At 58.7% G+C, this 13,825-nt stretch overlaps 3 protein-coding genes across 4 annotated transcripts; 1 reads left to right on the top strand and 2 right to left on the bottom strand.

The window, feature by feature from the left end:
• Nucleotides 1–16: 16 nt before the first annotated feature.
• Nucleotides 17–3,540, bottom strand: cldn15lb (claudin 15-like b). Of its 2 annotated transcripts, none has more exons than XM_086164566.1 (6): nt 3,388–3,540; nt 2,297–2,524; nt 978–1,142; nt 812–893; nt 611–724; nt 17–492 (listed from the first exon to the last, which is right to left on the bottom strand). In XM_086164566.1, exons 1-6 carry the CDS (start codon nt 3,506–3,508, stop codon nt 396–398), a joined length of 807 nt encoding a protein of 268 aa, XP_086020692.1. In that variant the 5' UTR covers nt 3,509–3,540; the 3' UTR covers nt 17–395. The 2 variants fall into 2 exon arrangements, with proteins under 2 accessions (XP_086020692.1, XP_086020693.1); XM_086164567.1 differs by having other exon boundaries at nt 2,297–2,518; nt 3,388–3,537.
• Nucleotides 3,541–3,651: 111 nt separating this feature from the next.
• On the bottom strand, nt 3,652–7,424 carry parlb (presenilin associated, rhomboid-like b). The gene is made up of 10 exons (XM_086164565.1): nt 7,181–7,424; nt 6,116–6,332; nt 5,914–6,054; nt 5,683–5,731; nt 5,468–5,563; nt 5,167–5,316; nt 5,025–5,095; nt 4,657–4,758; nt 4,468–4,565; nt 3,652–4,258 (listed from the first exon to the last, which is right to left on the bottom strand). Exons 1-10 carry the CDS (start codon nt 7,315–7,317, stop codon nt 4,144–4,146), a joined length of 1,176 nt encoding a protein of 391 aa, XP_086020691.1. The 5' UTR covers nt 7,318–7,424; the 3' UTR covers nt 3,652–4,143.
• Nucleotides 7,425–7,518: 94 nt separating this feature from the next.
• Nucleotides 7,519–13,658, top strand: unm_sa32065 (un-named sa32065). Its single transcript, XM_086164564.1, has 2 exons — nt 7,519–7,906; nt 10,016–13,658. The coding sequence occupies exons 1-2, from the start codon at nt 7,645–7,647 to the stop codon at nt 11,278–11,280; spliced, it is 1,527 nt and encodes a 508-aa protein (XP_086020690.1). The 5' UTR covers nt 7,519–7,644; the 3' UTR covers nt 11,281–13,658.
• The last annotated feature ends 167 nt before the right edge of the window (nt 13,659–13,825 follow it).

The following is a 13,825-nucleotide window of genomic DNA, read 5'->3' as shown; positions in this document are numbered from 1 at the left end:
ACCTTCATCTACTGAGTTCTGCCACAAAGGTTAGACAACCGACTTTATTTCCAGAACATGGAGAAATCAACGTCAGAAGTTCTGTCATGGAGGGGGGGGCGTTTGAGGCCGGAGGTGCTGGACCACGGTGGAGATGTTCTGATTTCAAAAAAAAGAAAAACGCATCATATCCCGACATCGTCTTCTTCTTCCTCTGCGACTCGGACCCGGTCCGGTCCCATCGTCTCCGGCGTGACGTCAATCAACAGAATCCAAACAGCGCCCCCCGCTGGCCGCTGGCTGCTGGTAGAACCGCAGCCACTGGCTGAAGATCAGAAGATACGGGACAGAATCTTCCGGTTTTCACTTCCACCGCCCGCACCTGACTGTGGCGTGGCGTCGCCTTCGGGACCCGATCAGACGTAGGCCTTGATGCCGCTGACGTCGGACGCCGGCGCCGCCCGGTAGATGTTTCGAGCCGGACCGCTCGGCGACAGCGTGTAAGAGAAGCTCCTGCAGGAGGAAACACGGAGGCCTGAGACCAGAGCGCCGCCACCCGACCTCCTGGCGCCCACAACCCGCTTCCTGCTCAGATGAGCTCGCGAGGGCGGATCCGATTCAGACAGCTCACCGGGTGGGGGGGGGCGACGGGTTCCTCCTGAAGGTGCAGCACAGGATGGACCCGCCCACGAGGGCCAGGCAGGTGGAGGTCCAGCCCAGGTACAGACCCCTGCCCAGCTCAAACCTGGGGGGGGAGGCAGAAGCTTCGTCATCATCATATTATCATCTTCCTCCGCCTTCTCGTCATCGCCATCTTCACCCCCCCACGTACCGTTGTCCTCCAAACACGGGGTTGTGGAAGTCGTAGATGACCTGTGCGGCGTACCAGGAGACGGCGGTGAGCGTGAGGAGGCCTGCGGGCGGGCAAAGGGTGCGGCATAGACGTCAACTAGCCGTTAGCCGACACCTCAGCTGACGCGCTAACCAGAGGAACGTACCGGAGAGGATGAACATCACCCCCCCGCTCAGGGCCAAGCGGTCCTTGACCTCCTCGGAGCTCCGGCCGATCTTGGTGCACCTGAGGCCCAGGACGGAGACCAGGATGGAGGCCAGTCCCAGCAGCAGGGACAGGAGCATCAGGGCCCGGCAGGCCTGCAGCTGGACTGGACCACAGATGAGCGTCAGAACACGTGGCACTCTGGAAGAACTGAAGCCCCGTTCCAAGGTCGGCGGCGATGTTCTGCGTGGGGTCGAGGTCACCCGGAACACCGGCAGACGTTCATGCTTCTGTGTCACCCCACGGATATTTCACAGATGAACGCGTCCTCGCCCGCAACCTTCTCGGCCTGAAGGCTTTCTTATGGTTCCGGCCGAGGGATGCGTCCTCTCCGCCTCGTAGCGCAGTCTGAGGTCCCTGAGAGGTCTGAGGTCCCTGAGAGGTCTGAGGTCCCTGAGCGGTCTGAGGTCCCGTCTGAGGTCTGAGATCCCTGAGAGGTCTGAGGTCCCGTCTGAGGTCTGAGGTCCCTGAGCGGTCTGAGGTCCCATCTGAGGTCTGAGATCCCTGAGCGGTCTGAGGTCCCTGAGAGGTCTGAGGTCCCTGAGGGGTCTGAGGTCCCGTCTGAGGTCTGAGGTCCCTGAGAGGTCTGAGGTCCCAGAGAGGTCTGAGGTCCCTGAGAGGTCTGAGATCCCTGAGCGGTCTGAGGTCCCTGAGAGGTCTGAGGTCCCGTCTGAGGTCTGAGGCCCCTGAGAGGTCTGAGGTCCCGTCTGAGGTCTGAGGTCCCTGAGCGGTCTGAGGTCCCGTCTAAGGTCTGAGGTCCCTGAGCAGTCTGAGGTCCCGTCTGAGGTCTGAGGTCCCTGAGAGGTCTGAGGTCCCGTCTGAGGTCTGAGGTCCCTGAGCGGTCTGAGGTCCCTGAGAGGTCTGAGGTCCCGTCTGAGGTCTGAGGTCCCTGAGAGGTCTGAGGTCCCGTCTGAGGTCTGAGGTCCCTGAGAGGTCTGAGGTCTGAGGTCCCTGAGCGGTCTGAGATCCTGTCAGAGGTCCCTGAGAGGTCTGAGGTCCCTGAGCAGTCTGAGGTCCCGTCTGAGGTCTGAGGTCCCTGAGAGGTCTGAGGTCCCGTCTGAGGTCTGAGGTCCCGTCTGAGGTCTGAGGTCCCAGAGAGGTCTGAGGTCCCTGAGTGGTCTGAGGCCCCTGAGCGGTCTGAGGTCTCGTCTGAGGTCTGAGATCCCTGGGCGGTCTGAGGTCCCGTCTGAGGTCTGAGATCCCGTCTGAGGTCCCTGAGCGGTCTGAGGTCCCGTCTGAGGTCCCTGAAGATATCCTTACTTGGCAGGCCCAGGAGGGTCTTGAAGCTGGAGCACTGGATGGATCCCGTGGAAGTGGCCACGCAGCTGGTCCACAGCCCCTCGTACTGCCAGATGTTGCTGCTGACGGTGTCCCCCTGGCTTTTGACCTTCCACATCTGAGAAGAAGTGGAGCTGGACTGCAGACACCAGGACACCAGGGCCAGGACCAGGCCCGCCGCCTGCAGCCCCGCCGCCATAACACCTGCAACTACAAGCGTGCGTGCTGATGGCGGGATCGGGGGTCCGGAGAACCTGAGGACCCCAACCCGCGACCTCCCCCTGTCCATGCTCCCCAGTCACACCTCATGGAGGTGGTGGGCGGAGCTTCCTGTTGACCGTCAGCCACACTTCCTGTCTGATGAAGACATCACTCTTCCATCCCATAGTACCTTTCACAGGAGATCCAGACCTCCAAAATAATGATTCAAAGGTCACAGCGCGACTCGGGCTCCAAACCAGAGCCGGACGACACACGACATCTGAGCAGGGTCTTCATCAGTGAAACCTTCAAACATTCCTCCTCTTCAGAAAAGACTAAACCCAAACCAGACCTCTGGAGAGAAAGTTTGAAAAACCTTCTCCTAGGAGGCTCCTCTGTCCTTCTCTATGGCTCCAAAACCTGGCCGCTGAACAACACGCTGGCAGCCAGGCTTGATGGATTTGACTCCAGGGCCCTGAGGACATTAGAAGGCATCAGCTGGACCCAGCATGTCACCAACAAGACCCCAAGGGATCGAACCCAGCAGCCCCCGGCATCTCGCCTCGCGGCAATGCGGCGAGTTCGTCGGTATGGCCACATCATCCGCCTGCCTGCCGAACACCCCGCAAGCTCCATCTTGGCCTTTAATCCCCAGCTAGCCGGATGGAGAAGACCCAGAGGTGCCCCCCGCACCCGCTGGCTTGGTGTTGTGGCCCAAGACCTCAGGGCCTGCGGTGTGAGCCTGGCACAGGCACGGCAACTTGCCAACGACAGACCCCAATGGAGAAACCTGGTAGCCACGGTTGGCTCTACGCATCTCGTGTAAGAGGACTAACTAACTAACTAGGAGGCTCCATCGAGCCGAGACCCACCTGCTTCTCTTCCACGCGACTGAAACCCCGGACCCTCAGATTGCGGTTCCGTCTCTGGTTCCCGACGTGTTCCTGTGGCAGAAGGACGCTTCTTTGGCCGTGAGGGTGGACGACATCCCATGCGATCTCGGGGGGGGCTGGGGCTTGAGGCCGTTGAACTCCGCTGAACACACAACCTTATCGACACACTTTCACCTCAAAGCCCCGGTCCGACGCTCGGACTTCAAAACACTTTCATCTGAGGTGACCGCGGAGCCCAGAACATCCAGAAGATATCAGACTTTTATTGAAAACTGACCATCGATGTGATCGGTGGTTCTGAAGAAACACGCAAGAACTTCAGTGGACGTAAAATGTTCTGGAGAAGAAGCTTCTACTGCAGCGCCCCCTAGTGGCTGAATCTCCACCACTGGAGAGTTACCAATGTTGTCCAATGTTTGGCAACAGACACACACACACACACACACACACACACACACACACACACACACACACACGGGCATATATACACACACGCACACAGTGTGGCCTTCAGAAGGTGGTCTGTTTGTCCAGGTGAGGTCAGGGCCGCCGCTGTCAGTCAGATGGACTTTGGCCTGATGTTGGTTCATCTGACGGACACCAGCACCTCCACCGCCAGGAGACCAGTCACATGGCCCGGACATGTTCTCTGGAGGTCTGAGACCCGGACGTTCCGCGAAAGCTATCTCCACTTCCTGTCCTGGGGTGGGTGTGAACGGAGGCAGGGGCCGGGTCCTACGCCGGCCCCCCCCCGCCGCCCGGGCCCCCTCGGGTGCGCAGCTCGTGCCAGAACTTGACGAAGGGCTCGCGCTTCTTCCAGATCAACTGGTGGCCGAACAGGATGTACCATCTGCGGGGAGAAGAGGGGGAAGGGTCTTTAACTATCTTACCCTAAGCAGATGGTACGGTCCACCGCTTCCCCACGGACCACGTCGATGGGATTCCATCCCATCATCTTTTCTGTGGTTGTATTTCTTTTGGGGCCCCCTGCCGTGTGGTTGTCATGGTAGCCGCCCCCCCGCTGAGCCGGCGCCGGTCACGCAATCGCCCCGTACTCACATGCCGAACAGGGCTCCGCCCAGATGGGCGGCGTGATCGAAGAACCTCCAGCCCAGGAACAGACCGGCGGTATCCATGGCGACGATGGCCTTAAGAGCCTGCGGGCACATAGAAAGGAACGGCGGTCTTTGTGAACGCTCGGCGTTCTTCGGGGGTCACGACCGAGATACCGGGGGAATATTGACTCACGCTGGACGCGGTGAAGGTGAACATGGGCAGGAAGATCAGGGCCAGCTTGGCCTCGGGCATCTTCGTACAGACGGACGCCAGGACGGCCATGATGGCTCCGGACTGGACGGGGGGGCAGAGAGAGGGTCAGAGAACCTTCTGGACACAAGGACTGACTTGACAGAACTTCTCTTCTGGGTTTGACACGAGTTACGGAGGGAGACGTAGACGCATGCTCAGGGAGGGACAGAGGGGAAAGGGTGCACGTCTGTGTCTCTGCCATTGGTCCAGGGAATCCCTCGCCCGGCCAATGACAGCAGACCTCCTCCGAGCGCCACCGCAGGCCCACGGGCCCCTGGCCGGCTTGACGGTGACGGGAAGCGTCTCACCGCTCCCAGGGACGGGCCCAGCCTCCCGGTGGCCATCTTGCTGACGTAGCTGACAAAGGTGGAGATGACTCCTGGACAGAGGGGGTTGTCGGTGAGGGCCGAGGGAAGGACGGACGACGGCGTGTTACAGGAGAACGCTCACCTGCCGACAGGTAGACCGCCAGGAACTGCTCGCGGCCCAGCATGGACACGGCGCTGGTGGAGAAGCTCCACAGGACGTACATGTTGGCAGCCATATGGAAGAAGGAGAAGTGGCTGAAGGTGGAGAGAATCATTGGAGAGCAGAGGGTCTCTGAGGGAGAGAGACCCGGTTAGTGATCGGCTGATGCGCAGCACCGACCTAAACGTCTACACATCAGGGGGGACTTTGAAGGCTTTCCCTCCACGAAGGGTGTGTGTGTGTGTGTGTGTGTGTGAGCGTGTGTGTGTGCTGTCCCACTCACGGGAAGCAGGGTTAGCGGTGAAGAACTTCATCATGAAGCGCTGAAGCGTGGGAACCCTCCAGCAGCAGAACACCATGGCGTTCAGAACCACGATCCCTGCCAACGCACCAGAGTCCGCCATTACACACTCACACTGCACTGACACGGGACGCCAAGCAGGCATGCGACAGGATGGAGAACATCAGACGCCACGTCCGTGGACACCGGTCTCTCACCTGAGACCGTCCGCTGACCTTCCGTCAGACTGTTCCACCACTGGTTCACCTGCAACACATACACGTGCACACAGGCACACACACACACACACACACACACACACACACACACACACACACAAACACAAGTATGTACAGGTGTATGTGTGCGTGTTTGTGTGACTAGCCTGCAGTGAGCCTGGAAGAACTGAGTGAAGGTGGCCACCACCTGCTGGTAAGGTAGCTGCTCACCTCTTTGCGGAGGTCTCCTCGTTTCTGAGGTCGCAGTTTCTCCAGCCAATCGGCTCGCACCTCGTCAAAGTAGCTCTGGACCCGAGACTTGAGGGACTCATACTGCCAGATGGCCGCTGAGGCAAAGGAGCACCCTGTGAACTGACATGGCGTCAGGATCGGCCGGGGACGCCCCCGGCGAGGGCGGCACCAGGCTACCTACCCCCACCGTGAAGAGCAGCGGACGCATGAGGCGGCTCAAGGAATGTGGCGAGCCGGGCGGCGGCCGCCGGTCGAGCAGGGGGCCCGGGGAGCGTCGAGGAGCGGCCACGTCGAGGGCGTCACCGTGCGGGACGGACGGCGGCTCCTCCCCTCTCTTTGCCTCTGGCTTCCTGGGCACTTTCTTGAAGCTACATCTCTGCTGGACACAGAAGCTCCACCTGAGGGATGAAGCCAGAACTTCAACATCAGACCGGATGGTGGGATTCTCACCTGCAACATCCCCATAGCAACAGCCCCCTCGCTACATCACTGACTCGTGAGGAGACAGCTGAGGACAAAAGGCTATATATATATATATATATATATATATATATATATGTATCTATGCATGTCTATATAAAAACTAGTGATGTGAAATGCAAAATAGTCTGCATTGTGATTTACAAATAGGGCTGAATGGATTGTGTTGGGGTTTGAGAAGATTTATTAAATAAAGTCAAAAGAAAAGATGGAACAGCACAATATCTGTGCTGCCGGCCACTACCTGCAGCCGTCAGTTTGTTTTCTATCTTCATCCTCCTCCTTCTCTTGTCTTTACCTATTAACCCCATTAACCCTGTCCCTCTGTGTCCTCTTGCCCTGCGCTGTGTGGTCAATGAGGTATTACCTCATTGTCAGAGCAGCATTCCAAACTAATTTACACATTTTATCTTGGACCTGTAGTTAGATTCGGATTTCTCCGGAGAATCTCGTCAGAGCAGCGGGGCACACGCAGCAGAGCAGTCAGCTCTGTTAGCTGAGTGCTAACGTTAGCTTTAATGTAGTGTAAGCTTAGCGCCGATGATAGCTGACTGCTCACATTAGCTTAGAGCCAGTGTTAGCATTCAGCTAACGTTAGCTTGGAGCTAATGCTGGCACTCTACTAATGTTAGCACTCTGCTAATGTTGTGACCCAGCTAAAGTTAGCTTAGAGCTAACTCGCCATCGCTGCAACCGGTCGCAGGACGCGGCGCCCGAGATGCCGGTGGCCGGTGAAAGCTGCCTCCCCCCGGCTCTCGTCACTGACCTGCCTTCCCTCAGGGAGCTCCGTAACACGTCTTTGCCGGTCAATCCGAACAAGCCGGAGCAGCATCTCCAAGCCATATTGGAGCCCGGTGACCCCGGACGACCGACCCCGGTAGGTCGTTCATTACCGGGGCACATCCCGGGGTCCTAGACGGGACAACAGCGACACCCGGCGGCCAAAGGCGGACGCCGCGCCCGTCGGAGCGCAGAGGACGGCGCACGGCGAACGGACACCCGCGGGCTATCGCCGTGTGACCGCGAACGGGACCGGAACGGAGCGGGTCGGGTCGGGTCGGGTCATCACACGGTGCCCCTCTTCAAGCAGTTTCCCCTCAAACACGGAGAAAACGGCGGAGTCGTTTTATTTTGAAGGCGTCCTCGGCGGAAGTGCGGTGGCTGTTTCCGGTGGTTGTGTTGTGGTCTGGCTCGGCTCGGTTCAGACGCGAGAGTGACCGCGGAGGGAAGATGGCCGCCCCAGCGCTCTCCGGTCGGACCGGCTCGGCGGGCAGCCTCGGGAACAGCCCGACCACGGCAGCCGGGAGGCTCCCGCACGGCGGCGGCGGCGGCGGCGGCGGCGGCGGGCCCGAGCTGGACTTCAGGTCGGCGGCCCGGATGGAGGACCTGAACCGGCTCATCCAGGAGTTCAGCAAGCACGACCAGCGGGAGTACGACGACCAGCGGGCTCTGGAGATCCACACGGCCAAGGACTTCATCTTCTCCATGCTGGGTGAGAGGAAGAACACACACACACACACACACACACACACACACACACACACACACACACACACACACACAGATGGGGTGAAGCAGTGCGCTCCGTCTTTCTCCTCCTCGGTCCTCGGAGGCGGTGACCTGTAGTTAGATTCCGTCCACCCGTTCCAGCGTTTCCTTTGGATCGGATCAAGTCAAACATTGAGGAGAAACCCGAGGCCCACCCGGCCAGGGGTGCAGGACGCAGGAGGAAGGACCACCTGCGGGATTGTGGGCAATGGAGTTTGTCCTTCGGCAGGGGAGCAGACCTGCCCTCCCCCCCCGGACCTCCTGGTCCTGGACCGGGTCCGCTCAGCCGCCGTAACCGGATCAGTGCGGTCCACTTCCCGCCGAGCTGAGGGACATTCCTGAGCCGCACCGACCCGTGGACGCTGCTGGGAGGAGGGGGACAGAGGAACACCTCCTACAGGGGGCGCTGGTCTACTGGGGCGCTGACAGGACCGACTCATTGGGACTTCAGGGACTGGTGGCTAGGGACTGGTGATCCGTGGCTAGTGATGGGATGAAAGAGGGTGCAAGTTCGGATAACTCCTTTGCTGGACCCCAGCAGGGTGGTTTGCTCACACACTCTGTCATCAGTACAAGCAGCGTGCACGCATGCACACACACACATACACACACACACACACACACACAGACGGGCATATATACACACACACACACACACAGGGACCATGTGAGTATGCATTGATGGAGAGGTGACTGACAGAGGGCTGCCTCTTTAGAACATCAGCAGTGTCTCAGGATGTTACCAACATCACTCCAGCGATCAGCCTGTGTGTGTGTGTGTGTGTGTGTGTGTGTGTGTGTGTGTGTGTGTGTGTGTGTGTGTCTGTGTCTGTGTCTGTGTGTCTGTGTGTCTGTGTGTCTGTGTCTGTGTGTCTGTGTCTGTGTGTCGGTGTGTCTGTTTGTGTGTGTGTGTCTGTGTGTGTGTGTCCAAGTGGATCTTGAATCGGCAACCCCCGGACCCCCCCCACCCATCACAGAATCACTCAGGGATCTTCAGCTGTCCCCTCCAGAGTGTCTGCAGACAGGTTATCTCTCTTTGCAATGCTGCATCTTGAGCTTTGTTGTGACCTGTCCTTCGACACTTCCTTATTTTGCAACCGGAGGTGAGCGCCACCCCGGGGTTTTGAACCTGCATCCCGGCTGCCGGCGGCACATGAAGTCGACTCCTCCAGCCTCATGGACCGGCTGGGTGAAAGAGATGTCTTGGGAATGAAATCTGTTGATGGAACATCCTGGAGATGACGGTCCTTTCAGGGCTACCTGCTCAGCTTCTGTACATGGGCATGAAGGTCCGCCTCAAACGTCCCCGCCCACATTCCTCCCGTGGAGCTTCGTGTCTCCCTGTGTGTGAAGAGGTCAGAGGTCAGTTCCTGGTTCTGTTTTCAAACAATAACGATGGTGAAGGTGGAGGAGCTGGTGGTAATATACGTCCTATGAAGGAGGCGGTCTGTGCCGCCATTAAATCCACGGCCGCATGTGGATGTGAGAGTATTCTCCTCTCTGGATCTACCTACGTCACGTGGTCTTCTTCACCCTGTTCCTTGTGCTGGTTCTCCTTGAGCATTCTGCTCAGCTCTGCCCCCCGTGGCCTCCTGTTGCCCCGTCCCTTTGCAGGCAGAGGACGACAGGAAGGAAGCTCCGCCCACATGCGTGTGCACGCTATCTTTATCTTCCACTAGTACCTTCGGTGGACGGTTTAGGAGCAGCTGGCAGCTTGGACCATGAAGTCCTCTTTGTGAGCAATGAGGTTGATCCCGTGGTTGAACGATGCGTTCCTCTGGATCCTCAGGGAACCAGAGCCTTGGTGCCATGAGGCAGCGAATCCTCCGCTGACGCCTGGGGGCGGAGCTTATTGTTTGGGGGCGGGGCTTATTGTGGGGCAAAATCCCCTCTTGACATCAGGGTGTGTGTGTGTGTGTGTGTGTGTGTGTGTGTGTGTGTGTGTGTGTGTGTGTGTGTGTGTGTGTGTTTGTGATAAATCTCAGCCTCTGATTGGCTGCCCGGGCACTGTGGTCCCGGGGTCCTGGGGTCTAACCCTGTCTCTGTGTCTTAGGGATGGTCCAGAAGCTGGACCAGAAGCTGCCGGTGGCCAACGAATACCTGCTGCTGTCGGGGGGCGTCCGGGAAGGCGTGGTGGACATGGACCTGGACGAGCTGAGCGTCTATGCCCGCGGCACCGACTACGACATGGACTTCACCCTGCTGGTCCCGGCCCTGAAGCTCCACGACCGCAACCAGCCTGTGACGCTGGACATGAGGCACTCGGCGTTGGGACACTCGTGGCTCAGCCTGAGGCTCTTCGACGAGGGCACCATCAGCAAGTGGAAAGACTGCTGCACCATCGTGGACCACATCAGCGGCACGGCCAACTACTTCTTCTCGCCCACGCTGGTGGCCGATTGGTTCTACCAGTCCATCTCGTTGGTGCTGCTGGAGGTGCAGAAGAAGCCCCAGCGCGGGATCCCGCGCGTGGAGAAGGTGGAGCGCAACGGCACGGTGATCTCGGTGATCCTTGGCGTGGGCAGCAGCCGCATGCTCTACGACGTGGTGCCAGTGGTGTCCTTCAAGGGCTGGCCTGCCGTGGCCCAGAGCTGGCTGATGGAGAACCACTTCTGGGACGGCAAGATCACGGAGGAGGAGGTGATCAGCGGCTTCTACCTGGTCCCCGCCTGCTCCTTCAAAGGCCGCAAGGAAAACGAGTGGCGCCTGTCGTTCGCCCGCAGCGAGGTGCAGTTGAAGAAGTGCATCTCGTCCAGCCTGATGCAGGCTTACCAGGCCTGCAAGGCCATCATCATCAAGCTGCTGTCCCGGCCCAAAGCCGTCAGCCCGTACCACCTGCGCAGCATCATGCTGTGGGCCTGCGACCGGCTGCCCGCCTCCTTCCTGGCGCAGGACGACCTGTCGGCCCACTTCCTGCTGGGGCTGCTGGACGACCTGCAGCACTGCCTGGTCAACAAGACCTGCCCCAACTACTTCATCCCCCAGTGCAACATGCTGGAGCACCTGTCGGACGAGACGGCCGTGCTGCACGCCCGCAAGCTGTCCTCGGTGCGCACCGACCCCGCCGAGCACCTTCGCTCCACCATCGAGCACGCCAAGGCCGCCAACAGGCTGACGCTGGAACTGCAGTGGCGGGGGAGCGCCACCAACCTGCCGTCGCCGCAGTCGGACGCCGGAGGCGAGAGCCAGCCCGACGACCGGCTGGCCAAGAAGCTGCAGCAGCTGGTGACTGAAAACCCGGGCAAGTCCATCTCGGTCTTCATCAACCCGGACGACGTCACGCGGCCGCACTTCCGCATCGACGACAAGTTCTTCTGAGCCCCTGCCTTTTTTTTTTTTTTTTACTTTTTTATGTTGGAGTGACGTGAGGTGATCGTGTCGTCGTGTCCGCCACCGTTTTTAATTCCGTATTTTAGTTTCCCTACCCGCCGGTGCTTCTGAGGCGAAGGACCAGGAGGAGCCGGTGAAGTCGGGGATCCCGGAGGGAAAGGCACCGGGAGTCCTCGTGTCAGAAGTATGCAGAGAGCAATCCACCTCCCAGCAGAACGCCTCCGGACTCTGACGACCGGCCGAAGAGCCGCGGGACGAGGAAGAAGATCCCCGGGGTTTCAGAGGGCAGGCTCGGACCACTGAGACCAGAACCCCGGCTGTTCTGGTTGCAGTCTGAGGACGGCGGAGCAGACCATAATGATTCTGTGGTCGCGGCTGGAGACGCAGGTACCAAACTACTAGTCGGTTTTTAATGTTTTCGTCGATGTTTAGGAGCAGGTAGAACCCACAAAGGGCGAGCGGATATTTCTCGATTGATCCGAATGAATGTTCCTCTTTCATTTCTTCCACAAGACCAAACGAAACACTTGACTAAAATGACGGTCCTGAACGTGAAGGCTGTCCGAAGATCATTTCATGTTTCAATTACTCAACCTCAAACACCAAATTCACCGTCTGGTCGTCATGACGAATGATTGGGGTCTTTGCTCCGCCGGGCCTCCGTCCGTGCCTTCGATTGACAGGCTGCCGTGGGGGCTGGAGGTATGGGGTGGGGGACGAATGGTGTGGAGATATGGGGGGACGGAGTTATGGGCGTAGAGGTGTGGGGGTGTCTGACGGTGGACTGTCCTTCTGAGGAATGTGTGCGTCCCCTCAGGGCGTCGGTACTAACTGTAAATAGAACTCTGCTTTTACAGTGAATGTGAAAACACTCCCGGTGATTGTTTGGAATAAGTGACACTTTACTGGCTCCACTATAAGGGGGGCCTTCAGGACCGGACTCAGATCCTCGTCCAGATGCTGCCTCTGGGGTCCAAACCTGAAACCAGTTTGTAGTCCTTAATGTTTACCTGTTTGATCGCCTGCATCGCTGCATTGACTGGGGGGTCCTTTGGCCTCTGAGCCGAGTGGCCCCGTCCCACCACAGTACAAGCGGACTTAGCAATCATGCCCGTATTTGGATTTGGACACGCCCCCTTCCCGCCCTTCAGAATAAGGTCCTCCTTCCATCTGGGTTCCCCACGTGAACATGTTCTCTCTCCATTTGAAGTACATCGATATAACATCTCTCACCATTGAAGGAACTGAGAAGAGCCTGGTGACTCCACCATGTTCTCCAACGGTTGTCCTTTCCTTCAGCCTCTCCAGCCTGACGCCTGGATGTCAAGGGGCAGAGAAGAACCCTCGTCCGCCTCCGGTGGCCCGGCCACTCCGGCGCCCCGAAAGACGAGCGATTGGACGGTTCGGGTCCCGCACGCGAGAGCGCGATCTTTGACCTCTGTCGGTCCCGGGTCCCGGAGACGACCTATTGGTCGACGCCGGGCCGAGAGGTCGGCCCTCCCTCTGTCGGTCCCGGTCGCGGGGAGCTCCTCCCCGCTGGACCCGGGTCCGCACCAACCGGCTATCTTTGGTTTCCATGACGACACGCCTCGGCGTAAAACACAGGTCGTCATGGCGTTGCATCCCCCCCCCCCCCCCTCCCCACCTCTGACGTCCCGCCGCAGACCGACAGGAAGTGTCTCCTCAACCCGCCGGCGGGATCTTTCCTCTGAGCCGGTTCTGGTCGAGGTTCCTCCTCAGAACCGGGTTCTGGTCGCAGCATTGCCCACCTCCGTCAGCAGCAGCCGGCCTTCTGCTGCTGATCCCAGCTACTGCTGAAACCTTCACAGCCTCCAGAGACACTGCAGGCCAACTGCCTGGTTAACCACCTGGACCATCCTGGTTAGCTGGTTAACCACTCTGACCAGTCCCATCACTGCTCTCCAGGTATTGTTTTTGTTCCAGGAAAAAAAGGCCTAAAGTCTACAGGTTTTTCAACAGTCTGTCTTTCTCAAGTGCAATTAGAGAAAACACACTCACACACGCACTCACACACATACACACACGCACACGCACACGTAGCTTTATGACTAGAAGATGCTGAAGTTGGTTGAATTTCAGTGACACATGCAGAGGCTTCACTCTCACACTCTCACTCACTCACTCTCACTCACTCACACACACACACACACACTCGCTCCCGCTCGGTGGAAATGTGATCGTGTGGTTCTTCAGAGCTCTGTGACCTTTGACCCTCCTGTTTCTTTGGTACCATGAACTGTGACTTGAGCTCCTCTGCTTTCTCCTGGTCTGTTTATGCAATGTCACCTGGAGGTCCTCCTCCAGCCCTCTGTCCACACTGTCACCATAAAGTCTTTTCACCACAACCTCCTCCGCCTGCAGCTCTTATTCCGCAGAAGCAGGACGCCGGTCCGACCCGCCCGGGTTCTCCAGGTTCATCGGGGACCCTGCGAACGACGGAGCGATCGACGGCCGACCCGCTCGGGTGAATCCCGGACCGACCGGGTGTTTGATTGTTCACGCGTTCTCCTGT

Source organism: Fistularia commersonii, chromosome 18 (assembly GCF_037954325.1).
Source record: "Fistularia commersonii isolate RoL2024-O1a breed Wild chromosome 18, RoL_Fcom_v1.0, whole genome shotgun sequence".
NCBI lineage: Eukaryota > Metazoa > Chordata > Actinopteri > Syngnathiformes > Fistulariidae > Fistularia > Fistularia commersonii.
The sequence above is the reverse complement of the archived record's forward strand: the minus strand, read 5'-3'. Positions and strand labels throughout refer to the sequence as shown.